Source organism: Morone saxatilis, unplaced genomic scaffold (assembly GCF_004916995.1).
Source record: "Morone saxatilis isolate NCDOM2014 unplaced genomic scaffold, NCSU_SB_2.0 Contig4, whole genome shotgun sequence".
In the NCBI taxonomy this organism is placed as follows: domain Eukaryota; kingdom Metazoa; phylum Chordata; class Actinopteri; family Moronidae; genus Morone; species Morone saxatilis.
Window position 1 is genome coordinate 6,633,512 of NW_023339984.1, and position 26,234 is coordinate 6,659,745.

The 26,234-nt window shown below is 39.4% G+C and overlaps 2 protein-coding genes across 3 annotated transcripts in view; one reads left to right on the plus strand and one right to left on the minus strand.

Moving 5' to 3' along the window:
- The window catches only part of LOC118338540 (serine/threonine-protein phosphatase 2B catalytic subunit alpha isoform), a 63,241-nt gene extending 59,576 nt beyond the window's left edge, over positions 1 to 3,665 (minus strand). For both annotated transcript variants that reach the window (XM_035675854.1, XM_035675853.1), the window contains exon 1: positions 3,403 to 3,665. In XM_035675854.1, the coding sequence (XP_035531747.1) occupies positions 3,403 to 3,463 (61 nt within the window). In that variant the 5' untranslated portion in view covers positions 3,464 to 3,665. The remainder of the gene's footprint in view (positions 1 to 3,402) is intronic.
- Positions 3,666 to 6,022: 2,357 nt separating this feature from the next.
- On the plus strand, positions 6,023 to 26,155 carry LOC118338434 (B-cell scaffold protein with ankyrin repeats-like). The gene is made up of 15 exons (XM_035675733.1): positions 6,023 to 6,035; positions 6,322 to 6,780; positions 8,851 to 8,984; positions 9,084 to 9,222; positions 10,675 to 10,817; positions 12,142 to 12,256; positions 13,139 to 13,335; positions 19,886 to 19,949; positions 20,196 to 20,411; positions 22,234 to 22,296; positions 23,724 to 23,908; positions 25,397 to 25,460; positions 25,660 to 25,689; positions 25,932 to 26,011; positions 26,123 to 26,155. The coding sequence occupies exons 1-15, from the start codon at positions 6,023 to 6,025 to the stop codon at positions 26,153 to 26,155; spliced, it is 1,935 nt and encodes a 644-aa protein (XP_035531626.1).
- The last annotated feature ends 79 nt before the right edge of the window (positions 26,156 to 26,234 follow it).

The following is a 26,234-nucleotide window of genomic DNA, read 5'->3' on the forward strand; positions in this document are numbered from 1 at the left end:
ATGCCAAAAGCAAACTCAGGAAGTTACTGACAATTTGATTTTCCCAGGATTAATAACAAGAGACTTCTGACGTAGCCGAAATATGGCAGACTATTTCTACTAAAGTTTTACAAATTACAAACACAGCAGACTGGCAAAGGATTAAAATCACAAACAGCCTCGGCAGTTAATATAAATCACTTAACTTTCCCATAGTAATCATATCCCCATGCAAATAAAGCTAATGACAAGGTTTATGCATGCTAATGAGAAAATATTACAGACAATAACAACACCCTAAGTAAAATTCCTGACAAATGGTAATTTTATATTTCTGTGTTACACTGCGTTTGTACCTGATAAGAAAGGAACACGGCGATAGGCACATACGCCAGATAATGAACATGAAGCAGGACCGTATGTAGGTGATCACATGTAAGGCAAGGATCAAGTATGTGGCATTACTTAATGTTCTGTTCTATAAATGACTCGGCTATCCAGCTGGGATCAGTGGCTGGCAATGCGCCGCTGTCACCACCACCATCTCTCTAACCCACGCATGTCTGAGCATGGGGGCCTCTCCTCAAAAGTCAAATGTCAGATGTTATCCATCCCCACTTATAGAGAAGGACCCGGTGCAACATCGGGGGCTCGGAGGCCCTCTTAGCTGGTGACGGAAAAACACCATTACTGAGCTAGTTTTGCTTTGGAACGTGGTGGTTGTCATGATTGCACCATGACGACCATATTACTAACTGTTTCTTTATTTTATATCTAACTGAGAGAAGCTCTGGTACAACCTGTCATTCAGTACAGAAATGCAGAGTAAGATTTAGTTTCCCCATTCGATCACAGGAATAGTTTATTAGCAATAATTATTTATTAAAGGCTGTAGAAGCTCTATATAATCAATTTGTTGATTTATGAATAACTGATGCATAACAATAGATCATTTCAAAATAAAATAATTGTTAATAAATTGATCAATCAACAGTTAATCAAGTCAAAGTTCTGCAAATTTACTTCATATCTAATTTTGGACTGCTGGTCAGACAAAACAAGCAAACTGAGTATGTAAACTATATGGACCAAAGATTATTCGCCTGGTTGATCAATCATGGAACTGTTGATTGCAGCCATATGGTTTATAATTAGAAAAAAATTAATCGTGACCACAAAATCTGACAAAATAATCAGGATTATCATGTGAGTCACGACATAATCCTTATTCAAATGCTGCTTAACCAGGTGAGCTTTTAAAAATGAACGCAAAAAAGCTGCAACAGTAAACGAGCAACAACAACAAGTGATGGAGTTCATCAAGGGCAACAGTTGCATACTGGAAATTGCTCATATACTTCAGTTTATTTCTGTCGGGGATAAAAACATGATGAAACTTCTGAAACTTCTCCCGCCTCAGCTGATTAAACTCTTGAGTAATTACTATGCGGCAGCGGCGTTCAGGAGCATTATGATAATGCATTTTGAAAACAGGTGGATGCAAAGCACTTATGATAAGTTGGACTGACACCTTGTAGCAGGGCAAACTAGGCAGCTGAAAACAAATTACTCCACACCTATAGCCTGCAGTTATTTTGGAGAGGTGCTTTGTACACAGCCAGTGTCTGTGTTGTCATAATACTGATGCATTACCAAAACACTGCCTTCTTGAAACTTGATGAATGAATAATGAGTTAAATTACTTTGTTGATCTCAACGTCAGGTTCAAGAGTGAGCCCTTGAAACTGGGCTCTCAGATTCCCTGACAGCCTCTCTAATGGCTAATCAATACATTTTAACCTGATTAAGACCACAGCAGACCCTCACTAAGCAGAGGAGGAGGAGGAGGGGAGGAGGAGGAGGAGGGAGAGGTACTGAAAATACAGTATGGAGACGTGCAATACGATGGCATCTCTTCAGCGTGACAAAGGGAGAAGTAGTTTCAGATCCATACAACCCATACTTGTCATATGTATTTTTCATTACCCTTCAAGTTGGTGGAGACTGTAGGGGGATGATCTCTTCAAATATTCATTACAAAAGCACCCAAGACATGGTGTGACTCTCTTTAACACCCAACCCCATTTTCCGGGCAAAATGTAGCACAATAACACAACTGTTAGCTCTGGACTTGCTACGGAAAAGAAATTGTTGCAGTTATCATTTTGTTCAACATTTCCCTGTTTCAAATGGCACAAGTTAAGCCTGAGAAAGCAATGAAGTGGAACTATATTTGTGATAGAGCTAAGCGAGCCAGCGCTCAGGCTTGCCTTTAATATATAGTTTATACTCACTGATTCCAGTCATGGTCTTTTGAACACTGTAGCATTGTCCTTCTCTCTCTCAATAAAATCTTAATGTTTAATGATCACTGATGATCTAATCATTGCAACCGGTTGAACCCTTAGCAACTAAGCCTTAGTAAAATGACTAAACAATTCCTTTCTGTGCTTGTGCACACTGTGATCACTGCACATGCCTGTTGTGATGTAGTGGAGCTGGAGAGGATAATGGTTGCAACTAGTCCCGGATCAAAAACCAGCCAGCACCAATAAACACATTCTGTCATCTTTGAATGCATCTTCCAACATGAGGAATCTCACTTACGGTGACATCAAGTGTTCATATTCTATAGCAGAAACAGGCTTTCATACTGCAACTTCAGTGGAGTGCTGCCTTCAAGTCAACACAAGATGTCAACTGACATGAAACTAGGCAGGCTGCATTGCTCCTACTCCGTGTTCAAGGGATAGGTCGACTCGATTATAATCTTTATTGCATTCTTATGGTAGACTGCAAAGGTGGAATGTCAGACCTGTAAACACAGAAGGCAGGAAGAGCCAGCCCTTATGGTAACACTACAAGCCCACGATGAACACCCCCAAAATGTGAGATAGGCGACATCAAGTAGTATTATGCAACGGTTAAAAAAGAAAAAGAAAAAAGAACAAGGAGCCTTTGGTAAAACTATGCTAGGTGATGCATGCAAAATAAGGGGAAATCGCCCTCGGGTTGAATGCAATGGTTGTGCAATATCTGCATGCATACTGTAAAGCTGTGCACTGTGTGTATGAATCAAACGCATCTGTCACACTGCTGCCTGTATTCACCGCTAATGAAAACAGTGTACGTACAGACGGGCGGCTGTATCACGCCTCAGAGCCTGAATGTGACACATTTCGAGAACAAATTCTTGCTAATGTCTACAAACTGGAGTTAACCCTCACTTCCTAGTTTACTGCTGCTGTCATAGCTCGGCTAACACCCTTCTTCCTCCATAGCCAGCAAACAATTCTCGACTACACTCGCTGCTGCTGCTGCTGCTGCTGCTACGACCATGAATTCTTCAAGTCTTGCTGGCCGGGAGGGAGAGAGCTGTGGTAGCATGTCGTTTAAGTGTGGCATGAAGAGAATTACACTTACATTTCACCACCCTGTCCGTCGTAGATAACTTCGGTTCATCATTCGGCTTGTTTTCGGACATTTCCAGTGTGATATAATATTGAGATATAGCAGAAATGAGACTGAAAACGGTCCCTGCGTTGCTCTTGCCGAACAACTCTTGAGTCTATCCGAGAAAAGAGACCGCAGTGATCTCACTCGGTCCTATCAGCGGCCAAAAATACTTGCAACAGGGTTACAGTTTCACTGCTGGTGCTGTAGGAGCTGCTCTGTCTGATTTACTGTTACTCTGTATCAAGTTGTCTGAGCGCAGTGTGCAGTCAAACCTGCTAACCCACAGGACCCGCCCCCTACTCACAGCCACTCTTCCTATTGGTGGGCAGCGGCAGGCGGCCGCTTTGCGTGCACATTCACTTTTATCAAAGGGCTGTTTCTGTGTCAATCTGACCGAGTAGGAATAACTGGAATTAATAACTTATAATATTTTTTTTAGCTGGGCATGCACAATGCATAACAGGATGATCAGATAAAAAACAAGTAACATTTTTATCCAATATATATTGTGTGGATGCAGATAATATAATATAATGTAGCACCAAAAAATCTCTATAGGCTACATTATTGGCTTTGTTTGAAAATGTATTTTCCAACCAGGGAATATATTCTCAGCCTCTTTCCACCTAAAAAAAATTATAAAACTAATGCTAAAAATGTTCGTGGTCCGCTCAGGTCTTAGTTTCATATCTTTATTTATAAAAACAATGCCATTAATCTACATTTCTGTAAATGTGCCAATGAGATAAGATAAACAGTCAAAATTGTGACATAGTAAGTAAAATATTATTAAATAAGCCTCAATATTTTGATATCATATATAAAACATTGTGAGCTAGTGAGTCACAAATACGACATAAAAAGTATAATATAGTTATATAATATAATATTTAAATTTTTAATTTTCATCATGTATAATTTTTCTTCATCTTCATCTTCATCTTTTTTTTCTGGCAGAAATTAATCCTTATTTAATTACCCACTAATCTTTCTTCAATGATTCAAAACATATTTATATATCATTTGCAGAGAATATTCATGCTCCCATGAAGATAAACCATTTTGATTTAAATGACTGCATGTCCTTTCCTCCAGCGCCATCCTCTGGACACGATTAGCACTTTCAGTTTTGTTTGTCTAGATATCTCATTGGAGTCGTGATTATCATTTCATTTGTTTCCTTGTCACTAGTCATGGAAAAGTAGCTGGCTTCAACTTTTATAGTCTGCTACAGAGGATGCGTTTTGTTTAGCTGAACTCACTACAGATTCATATGAGGATTTCATGTCCTGTGTTTGTGGTGAGATCCGAGTAGTCATACAGAGAATGTGAGTGAAAGCTTGTTACTCTGCATGCATTGGAACAGAATGATCTGTCATTGGTGAGTCACCAGGTACACGGCACCAGTGATTTGCATGAAGGAGACCTCCGCTTTCACCTGCTCATTTTCTCAACAGCTGTGCATTTGAGTTACCCCACTGCTGCTCTAAGGAAATAAATGGTGGCAAACTGCTATTAGTGAGACAGCGGTGTGGTATGAGTCAGTTGTTTGGCAGGTGGGGGCAGTTAATGAAGCCCTGAGTTTTACATTTCTCTCAATGAGGGACTGTGTGTGTGTGTAGGTCAGAACATCCCAAAGCCTTTTTATCTCTGCCTGTAGTAGAGACATTCACACCAGATCATTAGTTTTAACACGCCTCAGGTTCTAGTGCTCTGCTTTGCACAAATGGCTCTGCAGACTTAATTAAACTCTGGTCAAGTCTTTGACTCAAGTTTTTATTTTTTGCTTTCCCATCACCTATTGTCTGCTTGAATATGACCTTTGCTTATTATTTGCTGTTTTTGTCCTCACATATACCTATTCTGAGTTTTTTATGGGATACCATAAAATAGTAAGCTGTGATCATTTATTATTTTGTATGAGCATTTCTGTTTCTATTTCAGTTTCAGTTACTTACATCTACTTCTACTGTAGCTTTGGTAGTTTTTACCCCATTAAAAAAACAAGTTATATAATGAGAAAATACTCAAATATCCTCCACCTGAAGTTGATTTTTCAAACTGAAAAAGGTCATATTTATACAAACAGTGAAATTTTTTGTCTTACTGTGCTGCCCTCTTCAGCTCCTCAGGGAATAAACATTATCTAGACTTTTTTTTTCTAGACTTTTTATGACTTTTTATAACTTCCCATTTTGAATACCAGGTTTGATAGTGCCAGTATACCAGTAACACGTTGACAGCAAAACTAAACTTTGATGACAAACTTATGATGTCCATATCACATAATCAGTTTAAGGAATTTTCCACAGAATTAAAGTTTCATTTGATACATTTAATTCCACTGATTTAATTACTTGGAATTTCTGCCATTGAACTAGTTTTTTTTTAAACAAAACCTCCAAGCTTCCTCCATGTCACCTGAGCAGAGAACAGGCTTTATGATCACTTATAAAAAATGGTCTCATTTCTTTGTCCACTTTGGTGTAGCAGGAAACTCCCTCTTATCTGAGCTCCTCCTAACAATAGCAGCTCTGTTTTTCATGTCACTCTGAAGTAAGACCTGCAGACAAACAACACCGTCGCCATGAGCCAGACAGGTAAGCTTTTCATTGTTTATTCATTAATGCATTATTGCATACATTTTTACTGAGGTAATAAAGATGATTAATTGTTTTAATATATGAGTCTTGCTGATTTATGATTTTTTGTAATGCTCAGAGCAACATTTTGGTTAATATTGGCAATATTACTTGTATGTATTTTTCCCTTGTGGTCAGTAGAAAGGTCTCTTTTGCTATCAATATATCTTATGCAGCCTAAATGCATGATTAAGGTAGTGTAAATATTATGGGTTTTTTTCTACAGAAATTTAAATACTGAAAGTCACAAACATATATTGTGAATTATGTCACATTTCTTTTAACAAAACCTGCCTTATTCTTGCAGTTGAGGAGCTGTTAATCATCTATGAGACAGAGGCAGAGCAATGGGCCACCTACCTGCAGTCAGTCTTCACTGGTCCAATCTCAGAGGCTGGGATCTGCTGCTATGACATTGCAACAGTATCCAGTCGGCGGGACGACTTCCTCAGGCTGACCCAGTATACCTGCAAGCTCCTGATCCTCTCTAAGGGCATGCTGGAGGGTCTGTGCCAGATGCGGCGCTTCTTCCTGGCCCGCGTACTGAGTCCTGCAGCTCATGTGGTGGTGCTGCTGTGTGGGGTGGAGAGCCTGACCCCGCTGCTGAAGCTGGTGCCCCTGAATGGTGACGAGTGCCTGCAGATCTCCAGTGAACAAGATGCTCATGAGTACCTGTCCACTGTGACTGATATTGTGAGAAAAGGTATGGCATTGGCTGCAAAACATTTTTTTTTTACTATTTTGTGGACCCCCAAATATCCCATGTGAGGAGAGTTCGACTTTACATGATATAGTACTGGCTGTATTACACAGAAGGTAAAAATGTAAAATAAATGCCCTTACATATTATTCCACCTCTACCATCTTCCAAAGAATTAATTCATTGTGAAATTAAATGATTTTTATAATTTACTTGGGACTTCCGAGGATGTCCTCAAAGACCCTTGCTGGTCCCCGACCTTATTTCAGAAACCAGTCAGGTGTGAAAACCTATCTCAGTTTCACTTCAACTCTAATATCTAATATTTTGTTCTTATATTCAATATGTTTTAAATATAAGAGGTGTTATTCCATTCCAAGTTTCCCATATAATTTTCATTATGACAGTATCATTTAGAGCATGCATTAAAAATACTGACTGAAACTCTAATATAATAATAACATTATAATACAATTTATGAATGTTAAACACTAAAACAACTCAATCATACCATAAAAGGTATATCATATAGAAGTTGCGGCACTGATGGATCAATATCTTTTTTTTAACAAAAGACAAAGTCTCAGCCTATTTAACAGTGACAAATATCCTAATGCTTGTCAGTAGACTGACATTTAGTCACAGTGTGCATCCCAGTCTTGCAGACCTTGCACACAATCACCCTCTTCAACATGCCCTTCCTTCAGGAAAAATTTCACATGGCCTTGCTGTTCCCCTGCCATAAGTGCGAGGGGGAAAAGAATGCTCATTATTTGTGAGAATGCCTGAGCAGCAGCTTGGAAAGCTGTTTACCAACGTTTTTTCCCGAGAATTGTGTGCACTTTGATTGACATCCAGTATTTTTTTTGCACCAGCTGCAGAGACATCCTTGGTGAAACTGTGTGTATCACTTGCATGTCCTCATCTGGCCTGCCAATTATCCTCTGCCTCCTTCCCTGTTTTTCCTAATTGCACTATTTGTATAAAATCATAAAGCAGAGGAAGGGGCTTGTATTTAAACAGGTGTGTGCGCAGGAGGGAACATTTGATGCAAATAGACAGTCTTTCCTCTTTGGCCACCACTCATCGCAAGCCATGCAAATTCAAGTGCACTCTGTATTACTTCATTGCACTGATATAATGAAGTGGTTCAGGACAGGATCCCACTAACAGTTATATTTTAACCTAGGAGTACCTTCTCTATTCATACAGGATAATGCTGTTTGTTTGTTAGCTCACATGCAACAGACATGTAGGTGTTTGAAGACTTATACAAGGGAATAAAGTGCACTTCACGATTGGTTTCTCTGGTAACAGTGAGCCAGCACTAATGTAAGTGAAAAGTACAAGACAAGAGTCTATTTTCTATCTGAATCACTTAAAATAGTTTTTTTTAATTTAATGCAGTTTAATCTCATTTGGTTTTAAATGACAAGACAAACACTCTATAAAGTCATACGAGCAGCTCTATGAGGCTACTGAGGTACAGTGGTGTGCAAGCTCACGCTCCTGCTCTGTTAGCATGTTAGCAGGTATGATGTTTGACTATGTTATCGTGCTAGGCAGATGTAATGTTAATCATTCTCACCATCTTACTTAAGTTTGTAAGCATGCTAACATTTGCTATTTGGCACTGAACACAATGTACAGCTGAGGATTAGGTTTGTAATATTAAGTCATTGACCTGATGATGGTGTTAGATGAAACCTTAAGGAATCACCAAGAGATTACACTTCATCCTGAGAGGGACAGAAATGTAGCAGTTTCATAGCTGCCATTTAGACATTCCACTTAAAACCATAAATGAGAACCTTGTGGTGGTTCTAGAGGAAAAACTAGAGGATTATGAAAGTAGGATTCATTCTCTGGGGACTATGAATGTCTGTACAAAATGTCTTGGCGATGCATTTTTTTAGATGGCAAGATATTTCTGTCTGAACCAAACTGGCAGACCAACTGACCGACATTGCCATCCCTAGAGCCTCGCTGCTAGCATGGCTAAAAATGCACATGAAGTATCTGCATTTAGCAGACATATGAGGTTTAATGTCCCATGTTTTGCAGGTGTGTCAGCCTCAACAGCAAACGTCAACCCTTTGACTCATAAACCATCAGGATCAGAACGAAAGGCGGAACAATCACAGTCAGCTGGAGCCCAAAGTGTCAGATCCAGCATTGTGGTTGTTCCTTCCAGAGTTCCATGTGGGGTGAGACACTCTTCTAGTCAGTAGTAAGCCATTTCTTTGTTTCATAAAGCATCCCTAACATTGACTACACTGCAGTTCACTGTATTGTCTGTTTGGCAGAGCTCTATGGAGGTGTTCATTCTTTTGAAAAATGAAACGGCTGGCAGTGACGCCGAGGTTGAGTTCACTGGTGAGAATCAGATGCTGAGAGTGAAGCCTGTCCGCTGGAATGAGCGGATCCTGTGCGTCAGTGCACCAGGTGAACTAAATACTGAAAAAAGAATTGAAATAAACAAAATACATATAACTGCCAAATATTTTTCTTTATTACTGATATATAATAGCATTTTAATCGTGATTTGATCGCCAAACCATGTTCAGTATTAAATTCGCTGTATTAGTGACATTGCACAATCCTGCTCAAGCTTTTAATATAAGGCTCCATTATATAGTTAGATAGACTACCACTGCAGACCATTGTGAACACAAGCCCTGAACAGATAATGCGGGCCCTCATTGTGAATATTTGTGATTTTAGGCGATTTCAAGTGCGCCTGATCTTTAATATTTTAAATAGTATTTACAAACCAAACAGTGGCTCTAGATAGAGCCTTTCCTGTTTCACTCCTGTGGTTTCTCCTACACGCTTGGAAGGCTGAGCTGTATTCAGTTTTTTGCAATCTGCTACTTCAACACTAGATGCCACTGAATCCTACTGACTGGTCCCTTAACTGAGTCCTTGTTACCAAACTTAATAGATCATCTAATAGACCCAGTCACTGACAAAATCAGCTAAACTAATTAGATCTATACCTAATACACTGACCCCAGGCAGTTAAAGTATCTATCATCTTTCTGTAAACACATCCCTTCAATTAGGTGATTAGGTGGCCATTATAAATTAAATTCCAGACCATGCTCCACACTTAATGCAGAACAAAAATATGCTCAGAACATGGTGCTTTAATAATCTTTTATTGGCAGACAAATCCTTCACAGACTTTTGAACATCCAAGATTGAATTCTTTGTGACAACAAATAATACAGAAGACATATCAGTGTATCACTGTCGTTGTCTTATAATTTCCTACGGTGTGGCTGCTAATAGGAGGCAAGTGGAACAAATGTCTAGCATTACTGATCAGATCTTAGATTAGATCAAACAGAATTCAACCTTCTTTCAACACATGAAATGACATGGCTGTTATTACAAGCCTGTCACAGCCGGGTCTTATGAGCATGGTGAGAAAGCTGGGAGGTTTATGGCTTTACAAATTAGACAATCAGCCGCTTCTAGAATGATAGCAGAAACTAATTCTGGACTGACAACATGATATAAACGAGGAATTTGAACTTTCTACACTTGTTTGTATTCCTCAGAGTCAGAAAGCAGGGGAAACAGACTCCCACTTACACTAGGTTGATCAAAGATGTTATGCAACATCTTAAACTGAAAAAACTTACAGAGAAATAGACTTGACAATTATTCATTGATTATAGCAACTAGGCAATCAATATACTCTATGCTACAATAACTAGGTTATACCTAATGTGAGATGTAAATAATTACCACATCCTATTGTTTTTATATGTGTAAATTCTGTAAACAGTTATACCAATAGACAAAATATATATAACAATTCAATCTTTAGTCAAAAATATTTCATTTTAGCCCTGCCGTTGTACAGTTTCTGTATGTTTTCTCCTGCAGATTTTCCAGCAGGGAATGTAAGAGTGACCCTGTATAGTAATGGAGTGCCACTGAGCAAGGCACAGTTGCAATACTACAGCAACATGGAGGAAATAACCTGCCTTTTGGCGAGGGCAGCAGACCCTGTTGATTTCATGTGCCAGGTAAAGCCATTAAAGGGCTCTTTCACTTCAAAGAATATCCACAGTTTAGTTATTGTTCATGAGTGTTACAGTTAAATAAGAAATTCTACTGTTTTTACACATAAAGGTTGGTTTACTAGTCATCAAGAGTTGCGAAACCAGTTGTTTACTGGCTTCAGGGGCTCAAGAGGAGCTTTGTCAAGTCTGAAAAAATAACTTTGAAGATGTCATCAGGGTTATTTTGGCTTGGGTTGGGAGACTACATTCAAACGGCAGCATTTATAGAGCTGCCAACCCTGTGATCAGTGAACAACCCCTCTACCTCCTGAGCCACAGCCGCCCATTTATAGCAGGAGTAAAAAAAATTGGGGGTAGGCAGTTTTAAGAACTGTGGGTATTTACCAAGCAGAATGGGTCAATTTATGGGAAATTTGTGTTTGTGTTGTGTTGCGACTTGTCCTTGGCTACTTTGATTTTGATTCATTTATTTGTTGTCAGTCCTGTAACTTTGATGGACGTGCAATACTAAATGGAGGAGACCTTTAATAGGAGGTAGTAGGGCTGGCAACATGGCCAAACTCTTCAACAGCAACAGTGTAAAAAAGATGTGCATTAATATTTCTAAACTTTATTTATCTGATGAAGACTACAATTTGAAAATGAAATTAAACGTAACATTACAGTATTGGATGGAATTGTATGGAGTTTTTGCAAATATATTAAAATAGCTCTACCAATCATTGATTTAGAAATGTAGGAAGCACATTGAAATTCTGTGCTTTTCTCTCTCTCCTCAATAAAAGTAACTCTTCTGAGGTACTTTAAATGTTATGTTACTTAGTGACTCATCATTATGAAACTCAGTTATAGAAATTAGTCAATCGCCGTCCTAAAACACTGCTCATAATCGATCTACTTCAAGCCATTAGAAAGAGGCGGAAAAACAGAAGATGAATTCAATCAGCTTATTTCTGCTGATGTTTATGTGTGTCGTTGTTTACTGTCTCCTCTCTGGAAATTAAGATACGGCAGGCTTCAGCCTTCTCCTGGCCATGAACACTTGATTTGATTAGGTCTCTTTTGCTGAAGAAGCATAGTTGAGCAATGCCAAGAGAAGAACTTGCCAAGAATGTTCAAACTAAAAGTCCGGACTGGGACAACTGGACTGGCATCTTTGTTGTGCCTCTATAGGCTCTATTTCACCATACAAAATTAAACATTTGTTTGTTTTATCAAATAAACATTTTAGTTAGTAGTTTTCTTGTGTTGACTATTTTTTCTTTGCAGCCATGCCTCAACAAATTATTTTAAAATGTAGTCTGCATGTTTCCTCTCTGGACTTCAGGCTCTTCAAGAGTCCTCTGTGGAGAAGCTGGATCAGAAGTTGTCCTCCATGCTCTTGGAGGGCATGCCGACTGGAGGCTTTCGGGGACTGCAGTGTGAAAACACACCTGAAAGAGGTACAGCACTGTAGGATTGCTTACTTAGAACTTTATATTGAAAAATATCTGCTGAGTAATCACACCCAACCTGGTGCAACTTTCTTTACATTTTATTTTAACTTTCAGGGATACACAAGCAAAGATACCATTTCAAACTATTTGCTGACAGTATATTTAATCACAAATTATTTGTACTTGAAATGTTTCATTGCAGGATACAAGGTATTCTTAAAAACAGTTATACAACCCCTGATTGTGTGTAAAACACGTTCTCTTCACACAGTTCCAGCAGATCTACCCATAAATTACATGTCATTGTTGTAACAGGTGATGCTTAATTGAAATGATGCCTTGTTTTAAATATGCGACATTAGCAGCATTTATGCAAATGCCTTACCACAATAGCCTGTCCATTTTAATTCACTCCTTTCCCTCTGAGCATGTGTTTCTGCAGCAATGTGGATTGAACAATATTCTCACAGTCGGAATGTGTTCCTGTTGCACATCATCCACTACGAAAAGAAAGCCCTCCATTATTTCTTGGCTCATTATGTGGCAGATTGATGGCTTCATCAGCTACCGAGATTGATCCTTAACTCTGCTAAAAAGGGCACAGGGAAACGTTTCCATGACAAACTAGTCAATAAGTGCCTCCAAGCAGTCTTTCTTCGACTCTCCTGATTGTATTAGATTGCTCACATTGCATCGGGTCAACTTCAAGTTATAACCTGTAAAGGAAGTAATAACAGGGGATGAGAACTGTGCTGTTGTTGAATATTATGTGTAAAAACACACAGTTGTTCATTTTAAGGCCTAACTGGATGTTGATAGTGCAGTAAATTCTGAAATATTCTTTTTCCCCCACCTACTGTAATCAAAACTGGCAATTATCCACATCAGAGCTCCACCATGCACATGTACCATCACTCCTCCACTTTGCTGCCCAGTATGGATTGAAGAGTGTCTCCAGCCTGCTCTTGCAGTGTCCAGGTGCTGGGCGAGCACTGCACACAGTCAATCACCACGGACAGACTCCCACTGAGATTGCCAAGAGTCACGGCCATACAGAGCTTCACATCTTATTGAAGGAATCTCTGGTAACTACTTCCCTATTAACTATTTGTGACTCCCATCATATTTACATTGTTTCACTTAGGCTTACTTAACTTACTCTCCAGCTGGAATTTATCCTTGCTAGTTTATCTATATTGACCCTCTATACAATGAAGACATTTCTCAAAATGCCAATATCTGATGACAGCTTCTTATGTTCAGTGATTTGTGAGCTAATTAAAACCACCCAATCACATTATTTGTCTATCTAGAGCTGTCTCGATGTAAATGTCACCTAAATGGATTTCTATAGTTTTCAGTTACCTGCTGACAGCTGAGAAAAACAACACAATGAACCTTAGCTTTGTGAGATCTCACAGCCAGCACTCAGGAATGCTCTTACTAACACCAATACAGCATTAGGGCTATGAGTGAGTGGTGCTTTATCAATAATAAACGGAATGGAGAGGATAGTGTGGTAGAGAGTGACCTGTATATTAGGGGCAACCTCACTCCCTCCTAACCAGTGTCTTTTCATCCAGCGCATGGCAGTGGATTGATGGTAACCCCCCCTCTCATCCTGAATATGTTTGGCCTGCGAGGTTCCTAATGGAAACACCCCCACAGAGACTAGAAAGGCTGTGTTTGTTCATGCATGCACAATGGCTCACAGCACAGGTCGTCTGCATACATTCAGACAATTAATGCAGCCACTAATGTCAAGAGTTTCTTGCGTAATGGCTGCCATTTTCCCATGTTAATATGAAGAGCTTCTTCCTTGCTCAACCTCCCATTTCACTGTGTAGCTACAGTTACACAAGAGCAGTACGTTTGCAGCAATCCAGATTTAATGGATCTTTTGCACACATGCACATCCTTTTATTTGATAAACCTGGAGGACACTAGCATCATAATGTTTTTTCCAATGCTAATTTCATTAGGCAGCGAGGACATTATCATTATTAAAAAGACATGATGCACCCAGTGGTATAGCCAAGACGGTAAGCTGAAAACACCACTTAATTTTCATTGTGTCCTGCAGATACTTAACCAGATATTACAGATGCACACAATGCAAGAAACATTTTCATTTGAGCATGATACCGTTTAATGGAATAATGAATACTTAAAGTTTTAAAGGTTCTGTCTGTACAGGTGTCTCTCCTGTCACTGTATCTCACTAGCGCTTCAATAGATATTTAGGTTTTGCCATTTTGGGCTTGGCTACCATTACTCCTGATACCTAAAAGCACATAACGCCCATAAAACAACACATTTTTATTTTTACACTTTGCTTTCTGTACGGATTAACAACATGTTAATCAGTGAGCTTTAGAGGTGCTGCTGGTCAGATTCTGTTATCTTTGGACATAGCCAGGCTAGCTGTTTCCCCTTTTTTTCCTGTCTTTCTGCTAAGTTAAGCTAATAGGCTGCACGTGCTGGCTTCCTATTTCCCACATAGACCTGAAAGTGGTATTAATTCTCTCAACTAACTCTTGGCAAGAATACAAATAGGCATAATGTAAGTAGCAATGTTAAAAAATTGTACTTTGAGTAAAGGTTCTAAATCACAACTATCAATTACAACTTGTTTTTAACTGGTTATGAAACAGTCTCAATTTAATTCTGATGCTTCTATATGACCTACATAAACATAATTATTCATAAGTCGTGCCACTGGGTTGAATTCAGTTGGATTCCCCTTGAAATCAGTGAAATTAGGCAGTAGAAACACTACTGCTTTTGTTGCCAGAATTAACAAAAAATGGAAGGTCTTTGATGCAGCTTTAAGAGATATGCTTAAATTATATTATTATACATGCAATATATTATTATATTATTATTACTAATGCATTAACATGAAAGCAAACAGTCATATTCTTTATTCAAAGTAAGTGGTAAGTATACCTGTCAAAAATAACTGAAATGTAGTTAAGTAAAGGTATAAAGCATCGGAAAAACAGAACAAGTACTTCAAAATTGTAGTACAAAGCTTATGTAAATGTTTCTTGTTACTACTTTCAACCACCAGACACTTATTTTGAAAAAAAATAAAAAATGTTGCTGCCGGTTTTTTAAAATGAAACATTTCAGTGTTGTGGCACAAACAAATTCTATTCATCTCCATTGTATTGCGGTAGAAGCAGAAATCTTAGAAATGCAGCTTTTCTCAAAACCTGGACAAATAAAACCAAAATGTTTGTATGGCTGGAAACTGTAGCCAGAGATAAGCAAGCAAATGTGTCATCAATCACCTGTTGAATTCCTTGTGTTACACCAATTTGTACCATCAGCAGCATAATGCTCATTCATTCATATGGAAATCTCTGCTCTTATCTTCTGCCTTCCCTTATAATAGTGGCAACTTTGAACCTTCTCTGATGGCTCTGATGGATCAACATATAGAGAATCGCCCCTCTAGGGAAATTTAGATGCTCCAACAGCTGTTGTAATGTATTTATCCCCCTAGCAACACTGATAATTTGAGAGTGACTGCAGATGGAGCAAGGTTTGATCAGACTGCTCTTCCGAGTCAAAGAGCTCGCTGGGAGCCTGCAGTGAGTCAGCTGAGCCAACAGGGGAGCAGTGGAGTCAAACACAGGCCTCCCCAGAGGGATTTCAACATGCCTATAGATGTAACATAACAGACAGATTTGACATCGACATTTCTTTGTCGTTTCTTAAAGAGTAATTAACATCCATCTTGACAGCTGAAACTATATACATCACTGTTCTCGTGTGGGGCTTTAGTGAAAGTAGAAGACCAGCATTGTGGGGTGCGGTTTTGTTCTTGCTTCTTTTTTTGCACGACAGTTTCATTAACTCATCTGCAGTGTTTCCCCCACCTCCAATTAATCAACCCATGATGCATCAGTGATTTGGGCGTCAGTGTAGCAGCACTGTCAATAAATCCTAGATGGATCGGTCCCCTGCTTCATACACAGGCTGAATCACTCACAGGACCTGCGTCAGATCCACTAGTCTGCCCTGGCACCACACTTCTTTGTTAATTAGCTGTGAACTGCTCCAGTGGGGAAAGCTGAATTATTCAGGAAGAGCATAACTAGAATACAGAAAATGCTCTGCAGTTATCCACGATGTTTATGTCCTCAGACTGCAATATTGTGCCTGCTGATAGTAATTACTAACACAAACACACATTGTCCTTATTTAATATTTTAATACTGGGTCACAAATTTGGCTGACTGTCACTTGGCATTTAGATGGACTCTGCACTCCTACCAAGATTTCACTGTGTGCTCTCAGATGTAGCGCAGAGCTCGATAAATACAAATTAGCTTCACACTGTATAGTCCTCCAAAGACCACAAAGAGTTATTTACGTGCTGTGTTTGTGTACAGTATAGTCTCATCCAAATGTAAGAGAACCAAATTGGGTGACACCCTAGCCTCTGTTCCAGGGATCTGTTTGATTCCACTGACAGTATTTTGCATATCATGTTTGTTTGGTCAGTAACTGCACAAAGTTAATCAAAACCAAACTCCAGAGATTTGTTTATCATTTGAATGATACGGTCAAAGTCATTCTGAAAAAGGAACTGTTTTTATCTGTCATGTTATATGCTGCATATGTGTATAGCAGGGCTGTTGAAAAATGTTACATTTAAAGTTCCAGTGTGTAGCATTGAGGAGGATCTATCGGCAGAAATTGAATATTTATAGGTATGTTTTCATTAATGTATAATCCCCTCATTATAGGAGTTATTGTTTTCTTAACCTTAGAATGAGCAGTTTTTATCTACAGAGGCTGTGGGGTTGCCTTCCATGGAGTCCGCTATCTTGAACCACCATGTTTCTAAAGTAGCCCAGAACAGACAAGCCAAACAAGCCTTTTTAGTTTTTCATGAGTTTCGCTGTCCACATAGTTTCTCCTACACATTTTACAACCTGTTCTCAATCCCAGGTTGTCAAATACAGACTGCAGTGGGGTTCAGTTGGTTGCAGTCTGCAACTTTACCACTAGATGCCACTAAATCCTACACACTAGTTCTTTAATCAACTACTTTACTCTGTTTTTAACTACGCTATCAGTTGCCTTTGTGATGGTAATGTCAGTCCAACACTTCGGCCCAGATTGATTTATATCTCAACAACTATTGGATGGATTGCCATAGAAAATTTGCACAGATATTTACAGTCCCCAAAAGATAATGCCTACTAATGTGAGTGATCCCTTGACTTCTCATCTAAGCTTAGCAAAGCTTTCACTTATCCAGTAAAATATGTAAACAATTACTTGATAGATTGTCACAATATTTTTTAAACATACCTTCATTGTCCTTTAGTGACATCATGAGGTTGACATTTGTGATTCAGCTGTACTTTGTGTTCAGTACCCTAAGACAGTAGCACATTTTGACATGGAATAGTAGGTCAAACACAGGTGATAGCAATGGCGCTAATTAAGGTTCCATTCCACTCGAGGTCAAACAGAGTCAGGGCGCGGCTATTGGGCATGTCAAAATGGCTGCTGTGTGTCTATTGGCAAATGTTAGCGTCATAAACAATATAGCTGCTAAACACCTGCAGGTTAGCATTGCCAGTGTGAGCATATTGACATTAGTACTTAGGTGTTGAAGTATGGCCTCAGAGAGCTGCTAGCATGGCTGTACGTTATTAGTGTTGTTACAGTTGCCATCTTTAATACATGTTTGATTTTGTGTTAAAAGAAAACTATGAAGATAGCACTCTACAGAGTAAATATAGTTTTACATGAGTGTGAAGTGTTTCTTTGGCTGCTGAGCTGACCACTTCTTACAGTATTTTTCCATGCCAAAAAATAAGTTGGATGGATTTTGTCTTCACGGCACTTAAGTGATGGGTTCAGTGTTACACTCTGCAATCTGCCATGCATCAAACACTCTTATCCTGAAACCACTATGTCAAAAGACAGGCAGCATGCTGGCACTGAGAGCCGAGACTAGCCAGCCTGTGAATTGACCATTTCAGCTGCTGAAAACAGATTTACACTCCTTATCCTACTTGAGATTGGTTCTCCCTCGAATAAGATCATGCCTGCTGTTTTGTCTGAAGCACTGCTGGTTGGATTGCAGCGGTGAAACTGAATTTGTCAGGAATGCCCAGAGCTCCTGCAGTTTCAAACATCTGTAAAATGATTTAGCATTTGCGGTTGGTAAATAAATACCCCCTTCCCTGTCCAGAAATTATCCCAGAAAATACCACACTGCGCTTTAGCACAGCATCCAACTATTATAATTCAATGTTCAAGCGGCGGTGGTAATTAACCCGTCCTTTCTACCTGTTGGGCCTGTTATGAACCTCTACTGTTAAGTAATGCATTCATGGCAGCCAATAAGTAATTTGCAGTACTAGGAACAGTGTAATATTGTAATTGAGTCATGAGTGGCTGTGTTGCTTGGAAACTGCACACAGAGCGTGGCAGGTTATATGGAGAATGTCTTGATCAAAGTGAGCTGTATCTCATATATTCTGAAAAGATTTATATTATTGACTGGGATTTTTGTTATTGAATTCAAAATATATCCTTTTAAAATGACAAAGGAATCAAATGTAATCCTAAGGCATTATCATATGTATTATGCCTTTTGTTGTCATAATCTGTTTGGATGCTAAATCTACAACAGAGCTCAGCAGCTGTTTTCATACATAGGAAAAAGAATACAGTATTTGATTTTAAATACATAGCACTTAGTTTAGATCAGAGAAAATCTTTTCCTTTTTCTAAGTGGTTTCTCTGTGAAAATAAATACTCCCAGAAAGCAGCTTGTCAAAGTTATATCAAAATAAATGATGCAACTCTTCAGTTGTTCACATCTCCATCAGAATATTGCAGTAAATTAATATCTGTATCTCAGTCTAATTGAGGATGCAGTTTAAATATCAACCCAAGGGTCTTGAATTGCTCACTAAATGATATGTTAAGACTGAAAGGGGAAGATTGTCTGATTTCATAATTACCCTGATCATACCCCTGTCTGTCCCTCAGCATGCTATTAGCAAATAGGCCGACTCCGCAGCAGCTTTGCTGTCAGAGGGAAAACGGCTTTCTTTGAGCCAGCAGGCAGGGTTACAGCACACCTCTCTAATTCCAGTTACAGGCCTGAAATTGCTTTTTCCACAAGTTAAGTCCTAAAAGATGCGGCGAGAAACCTCAATTAATAATCTGGACGTTTGTCACATCTGACATGAAAACACTGAATATTGAAGCATGGCATGGAGGCAGATATCCGCCTATATATATAGTGTGATAGAGCTTAGAAAGTGGTTAGTGGATAGTCATCTTAGGTTTTATGTTATATCATCGTGCCTTGGAAGGAGGATCCAGGTGAGAAAATGAGCTGACAGGAAGGATGTAGTGAGCCAGCTAAGGAGAGATTCATATTCTTTCCAAAAACACAAGCCAGCATTATCGAAATTTGTCAAACATGCATAAATACTTAGGCAAAAAAACCCCACTCTTAAATAGCAAATGCACAGCTTCACCATAACAGATTAGATATTTCTTTGCTTGGATTCTAAATTGTCTCTGTTGAGCGGTTTCTTTGTGATTTGGATGAGGCATAAAACTCATCTCTTCATGCTGTTGTTGCAGAATATGTTCAACTCAGGCGAGGACAATGGCGATGGCAGCGTGTACGAAATGATGTGCACCGCAGGTGAGTGAAGGATTGATGGGAAGTGGAAGGAGGACAAAGGAAAGCCGGTAATGGAATTGTTTTTTTTCCCCCACCACATCATTATGCTGGGTTGCTGTTCATTTCCGACCACTGAATATTTTCCCCTTGCTGATAGGCACATGTAGTGCTGCTTCTGATTAGCTGAGAAATGACAGTAGCAAAAACAGCATGTAGAACTTCATCATGACACTCAAGTAAGAGTACAGTAAACTCTTTGTGCATTAGGGACTCCCTCTACCACAGATGTACAGAAAGAGCAAGGAGGAGAGGATGGAGAGGAGGGGGATGAGGATATCTATGCACCACTGGGGGTGAATGATGAATATGATACCATCCTGAACTCAACAAAAGCAGTGGTTATTGCCAATCGCCCACCAGCACCCACACCTCGGCCTGAGAGCACCCAGGTGAAAGAGGACAGAACGCCTTACATCGCCAAAGGTAACTTATGATGACTTGTTATTCTTTTGTTGCATCCTTTCTCCCCTTTTCCTTCCAAGAAATTACAGATATGATGGAGCTGATTTTGAAGTAAAAACAACACTGAGTTATGCACAGTATGAAGGGGAGTTTGGGAGATGATGTGGGAGGGAGGAAGTGCCTGGAATGTGCATTGCCATTGTCAGTGGAGTGCAGCTGAATAGAGCAGAGAAGCTTTTTGCGATGCAGTTTGTTTTGATCCCATAAACCACAAGAACATGGTCGCTCCCCACTGCAAAACAAACAAAAGCGAGGAAAGAGAAAGACCCATTTGGCTGCATTTAGAGCCCACAGTCCCTAACTGTTCAATTTCAGCGGCGTGAATATTTCATGAAGATGAAACATCCAAAAGTGACTGGTATTATTAAGGCTTATAAATCATTAAAACGGCTGCGACTTCTCTGTTTCATCGTGCAAGTGCAAACATGCACACATGCATCCACAATTAATTGTTATTCCCACAAATAATATCACACACGCCCCTCTCTAACTATCAGTTGTGCATTTAAAACACACAAAAGGCACCTCTCGCCATTATGCAGCTTTTTATTGAGCTTGCTTGTATCCAGTAAGCCAATTCTCTGCCCAATGGGACTTACAAAGCAAAAAAAGTAATTGAGTGCACCACTGAACTCCCTGCATCCCAACCATCCCCAAAGTAACAGAGAGGGAACTACCGGGCTGCCATCTGCAACCAATCTTGGCCAGACCAAGGCCAAGTCAGCCAGAAAAAGTCATTACACATGTTTTCCATCGTCCTTGTCCCCAGAGCACACGAGAGAAAGGAGAGGGATTTTGAGGTTTCCATCTATTGAGACAGTGGAGCTTCAAACCACACAAGGATCACATTTTGCTCCTCACTCCCACTGCCGCAGTGAAAGATGTGAGAGGAGAGATGAGGCTTGGTGGAGGATTAGGCGAGGAGCCAGTTATTGGAGACCAGTGCACAAGTGGAAATAATGAGGAGTTTTCTTTTGTTAGCGGCAACGTTGAGCTAAATGAGACTGAAATGTTGAAATGTGAATGAAATTCTATCCTACAGAGTGGAATTACTGGGTGTGTAAACTACATCGAGAGCAATGTACACACTCCAAAGCAAGGCAAAGTAATAGCTACAGTCATGTGACAGATTGTCGGCAGTTCTCCACTTACATTTTCAATCTGAATAAAGCCATAAAGCCAGACTTGAGTTATGAGCAAGGCAGAAAAGAGAGGCTGTGTTTGAACAAGAAGTGGAAAAGAGAGACGCTGTCATGGAGGAAGCAGTCAGCGGTGGGATTATCTTGTAGGGTGTGGATGTTGAATTCTAATCCAGTGTTGGTCACACGGCCGCAGCTCCACCGCCTCTGACAGCTAAACAGAGTAGCCTTTCATTCTGAGTGCTCACTACCAAACCAAAAGCATCATTCATTCTAATTCAATCCAGAACTGAATGTGTGTGTCTTTCTCTGAGAGAAATAGAGATTTAAACTCAGGATGCCCGTTATTTCACAGATATTTAGATTCAATTATATGAGTGTTTTTTACTCATATCAACATTAATAGGATATTTTTTTCCTGCTGGCTTTTCACATTTAGATCTCCTAAATTAAGGGTATGGTGCCATCTTGTGGAAGAATTGTTAAAATGCAAACCATTTTTTTAATCCAGCTCTGGTTTGCAGTAGCCTTACTGTGTTTTCAGTAGGGTAATGTCACAGCAGAAAATGATATATGCTATAGCTTATTACATAAATGTTATATTATAATATATAATGTTATTGTAAGCTCCTCTGTGTTTACAGTGTTCCAGAAAAAGAAGACACCACAGGGCGATGGTGATCTGTATTCACTTCCCACTAAACAAGGTGAGTGGCAGGTGATATGGGAAAAAGGTTAATCAATTAATGTCACTTAAAGCGTTACTCCAGCGATTTAGTATTGCACTTCCATAAAGTTGGAAGACTCACAAGAGACGGATTACAAAAACAATGGTCAATACCAAAGCAGCAGAGGCCGACCTATGCTGACTTTTAATCCCTAAAATGGATAAAGCTTTGAAAACAGCTAATAGCATGTTTTTTTGTTATAACTTCCCTGCCTTGTCAACACCCATGTCTTTCAAACTCCACAACCCAAGTTTGTAGCAAGCCTTCTGTTATAAAGTTGTAGTCTATGAAAGTCCAGTCAAACCTGACATTTTGACTTATTGTCAAAACATATTATGTTAGATAGGGTACAGTAGAAAAGCAGACAGGAAATAGAGCAAGCAATGAATATGACATGCAACAAAATTCCCAGTTGGAATCAATCTGGGGACATTGCAATGACACAGCATGCATCTTAACCACTAGGCTACAAGGGTGCTGCCTCAAGGATTTTCTCAGACTTGAGAGTTTGCATCTTCATATTAATGCAGTGAGGCTTTAATAACCACTTTGCGCTCTAGTTTGGGGTCTGTCTTTCCACACAAAGCGTCAGCTGCAGTGTTCAATTTTGGAGCATGTATCAAAAATAACAAAATGTGAGGTGCTCTCAGCTACAGTAGACAGGTGCCATTTATTTCTATTTGCACTGACTCCAAAAATGTGCCTTTATTTCCCCTTTGTGGATGGAATTGGTATTATTACTATGGGATCTGCAGATGTTTTTACTCATAACAATGGGACTGTTACTGCCAATGGTTGTTGCTCTTATTTACCTTGCCTGTTGAAATTACCTACCGGGCGGTGTTGACATTCTTAGATCATTTTGTTAAATTGATTAAAATTGTAGTAACCACTATGGGGGAATAAGTCATTTCAGCAGCAATAACAGTAAAAGAAAAGCAATAAAAAAGAGCAGGTAGCACATTTGAACACATTTGGGTGCCAAGAAGATTAGACAAAATTAAAGTGTGAAAGAGAGAAAGAGCTGCTACACTGAGCACCCACAGAGCCATTTTTCTGCTTTCCTGTACTGTTGGCGACACTGAGTGACAGATCCAAAGATCATCACAGTCACCCAGAAAATTACTTACCACCATCACCTCATGACTCACTGACATTACAGATGTGCTGGGGAAAAATCACATTACCAACCAATCCCCTCTATGAATGCCATCTGGAATGGGTTCAAGCCCCGTCTTTTCTTATTTCTGTCACGCAAAACAATGAACAGTTTAATCTATGATCTATGATAGTATATAGGAAATCCAGCTTGTTAACTTGTCCTCACATATGTTTTTCACTGTTGTTAGATTTTATGATTTCTTAAAGCAGAATGTTTTTTTTCATTGAATTGTTGTCCATTGCAGCGCGGGGGCGAGAAGACAGCATCTCTTCCACCTATGATACTTTTGTGCCAAACCAGATACACGGACTACAGCAGCTCATTGAGCTCCAGCAGAGGGTGAAGGCAGGTTCACTCAGTGTGGATGGTGCCGTGGAGCGCTTCAGTGACTGGCAGAGGGGTCAGAAGGGCGTGGATGCCATCCAGCAGGTAGGACTATCACACACAGAGATCACACTCACTCTGGACTTGGAATGAAGAAGCACGCAGTACCAAACCCTTATAAAAGTATTACCATCTGGTGCTCATGCTAGGCCACCGTGCAAAAAAATGTACTCTCAACAGAGCATGAAGGTACAAGAAACAGTCTACCTTAGAGTAAAAAAAATGGCTATTTACAGAAAGCTTTTTCGAGGGCCCCACAGTGAGCAGAGATAGTGACAGAGGGCCACTTACCAATGTTTTTCTTGTACACATTACTTTCACAGTACAAGAAGGGAAAATGTGATTGCAGGTTCAAGCTTCTGTTTAACAGCCAGAAAGACTGATCAGTAATTGGTCAACGTATGTGTCTGTTTCTTTTGTCAGCCAATGACTCGTGTAGATTTTATTGTCTTTAGTGATTGATTGATAGAAGCATATACTTACACCCCAGCTCAGAGCAGACTGCGTTTTGTGGTGCGAGTGGGGAAAAATGGCTTTACTGATACTGATTCAAGTCTCAGAAGCAACCACACGAACATAAGCATTAACTTTATTAAGTATATTTGAATTAAGTTTATTTGAAAACACAATAAAAGTAATTGATGAGGAGTTGGTTTGTAAAATATCAGCTGTGACAAGTCTCGTAAATCACGGCAGAGGCAGAACAGTTAAGACTGAAAGCAACATCAAACATAAACTGGGCCAGTGTATATAACCAGTGGCTCATATGAAGGGGAATGAGGGATAGGTGTGCAGGCAGGTGATGATCAGGTGGTTTGGAAATGGCGGGAAGGGCTGAGGACACCTACTGGTTGGGGAAGGAATGACAGAAAAAGATGCAAAAATAAAGTAAAACGGCGCTGTTGCCAAAATAGACTAGTATCAAGTATCAAGTATCAAAGGCAAGCACTTGTCATGTATAAAAATGGCCCCTGTGATTGATATATTATTATTACATTATCAGATCTTTATTGATGATACGATAAGCCTTGGATCCCCGGAGGAAATTTAATTGTTGCAGCTTTGCAAGGATTAGGTCAGACACAAATGAATATATAGAGAAAGTAAAAAATAAATATTAAGAGAGTAAGATGAATCTGAGGGGTTGTGGGATGATTAATGGGATCAGAAAGAAAAAAAACAAAATTCTTCATTTTGTATTGGACTTTTCTCTCATCAATGGGGTTTTTGTGCAATATTGATCATTTTACTCATTATTTATTACTTAAATTATTTAAATGAAACTAATCCGAGAAGTCTGGAGGGGAAATGTCATTTCTTACTGCCATGGTCAGTTGTTGCATATTAAGGCATTATTCACAGACAGTCTGCTTTCAGTAGTCCTTCATGAATGTACCAAATGATTTAGGACGCAACTAAGCCTGTGGAAACATACATAATTTACAAATAATTTATGGAAATTTCATCATTTGTAAAGAACTGAATGTTTTGTGTATGTGTCTAATATTAAAGCACTGATCTTTGTCTGTGCAGGAGAAGTTGAGTCAGCTGAGAGCCAGTATCATCAGCAACAGAGAGGATGATGACAGTGTCTATGGTAAATATTCCTCCATCCTGGATATGCAGGTTAAGCTTTGCTGTCAACACAGAGAGGCTCCACAGAGCTCGGCCTTCCTGGAACTTTAACATGAAAATAAATAATATATAGTGCAGTTAAAGTTCTGCTGGAACAAGAAGCCACCTTATAAATGACTGTATTACTGTAAATGGCTTAGAAACTTCTTCTCTCCCTGCAGATAAAATCAACATCGTTCATCACACGCCAAGTGAGTCCTTTAAAAACTTATCTCAGTGTGCACAGAGAAAACCTGTGTTTGCATGCCTTTGTAGTTTCTCCAGTCCCAGTTGCAGTGGTGGGGAATTAATCCTCGGGGAAGTGTTATTTAATCAAATCCCCAGTGCCGTGTTTTGATCTAGTGAGTCCCACTTGCACTAAATGGGAGTCTTTTATTTTCTTTTACTGAACAATTCTCTGTTCAGCTGTGCATATTGGATAATTTCCCTCCAGGTGTTGCAGTGAATGAAAGTCGAAGAGGAAGCCAAGCAGCGGAGTCTGATTTTTACAGCAAGCCACTTAAAGGACAGCACGTAAGTTTACATTACTCGCCAAAGGAAAGCTTGGCAGAAGTTAGCATAAATACATTCATATAAACTTTGCTTGATACTGACAAATATCCCTCTGAATTGTTTGTTTTGCAGTCAAATTTCTTTTCCAAAGCTGACAAACGGTGAAGGTGGAAACAATTGGTGAATATGAATCCAGTTTTCTGTGAATAATTTCTTCTGAAATAAACTTTTAGTTTTTAAAAAA

Excerpts from the sequence above, each read along its gene's own strand:
- LOC118338434 (XM_035675733.1), top strand. Across the intron at positions 9,223-10,674 it reads CCTGTGCGTCAGTGCACCAG|ATTTTCCAGCAGGGAATGTA; the intron begins GTGAACTAAATA and ends TTTCTCCTGCAG. Across the intron at positions 20,412-22,233 it reads AACGCCTTACATCGCCAAAG|TGTTCCAGAAAAAGAAGACA; the intron begins GTAACTTATGAT and ends CTGTGTTTACAG.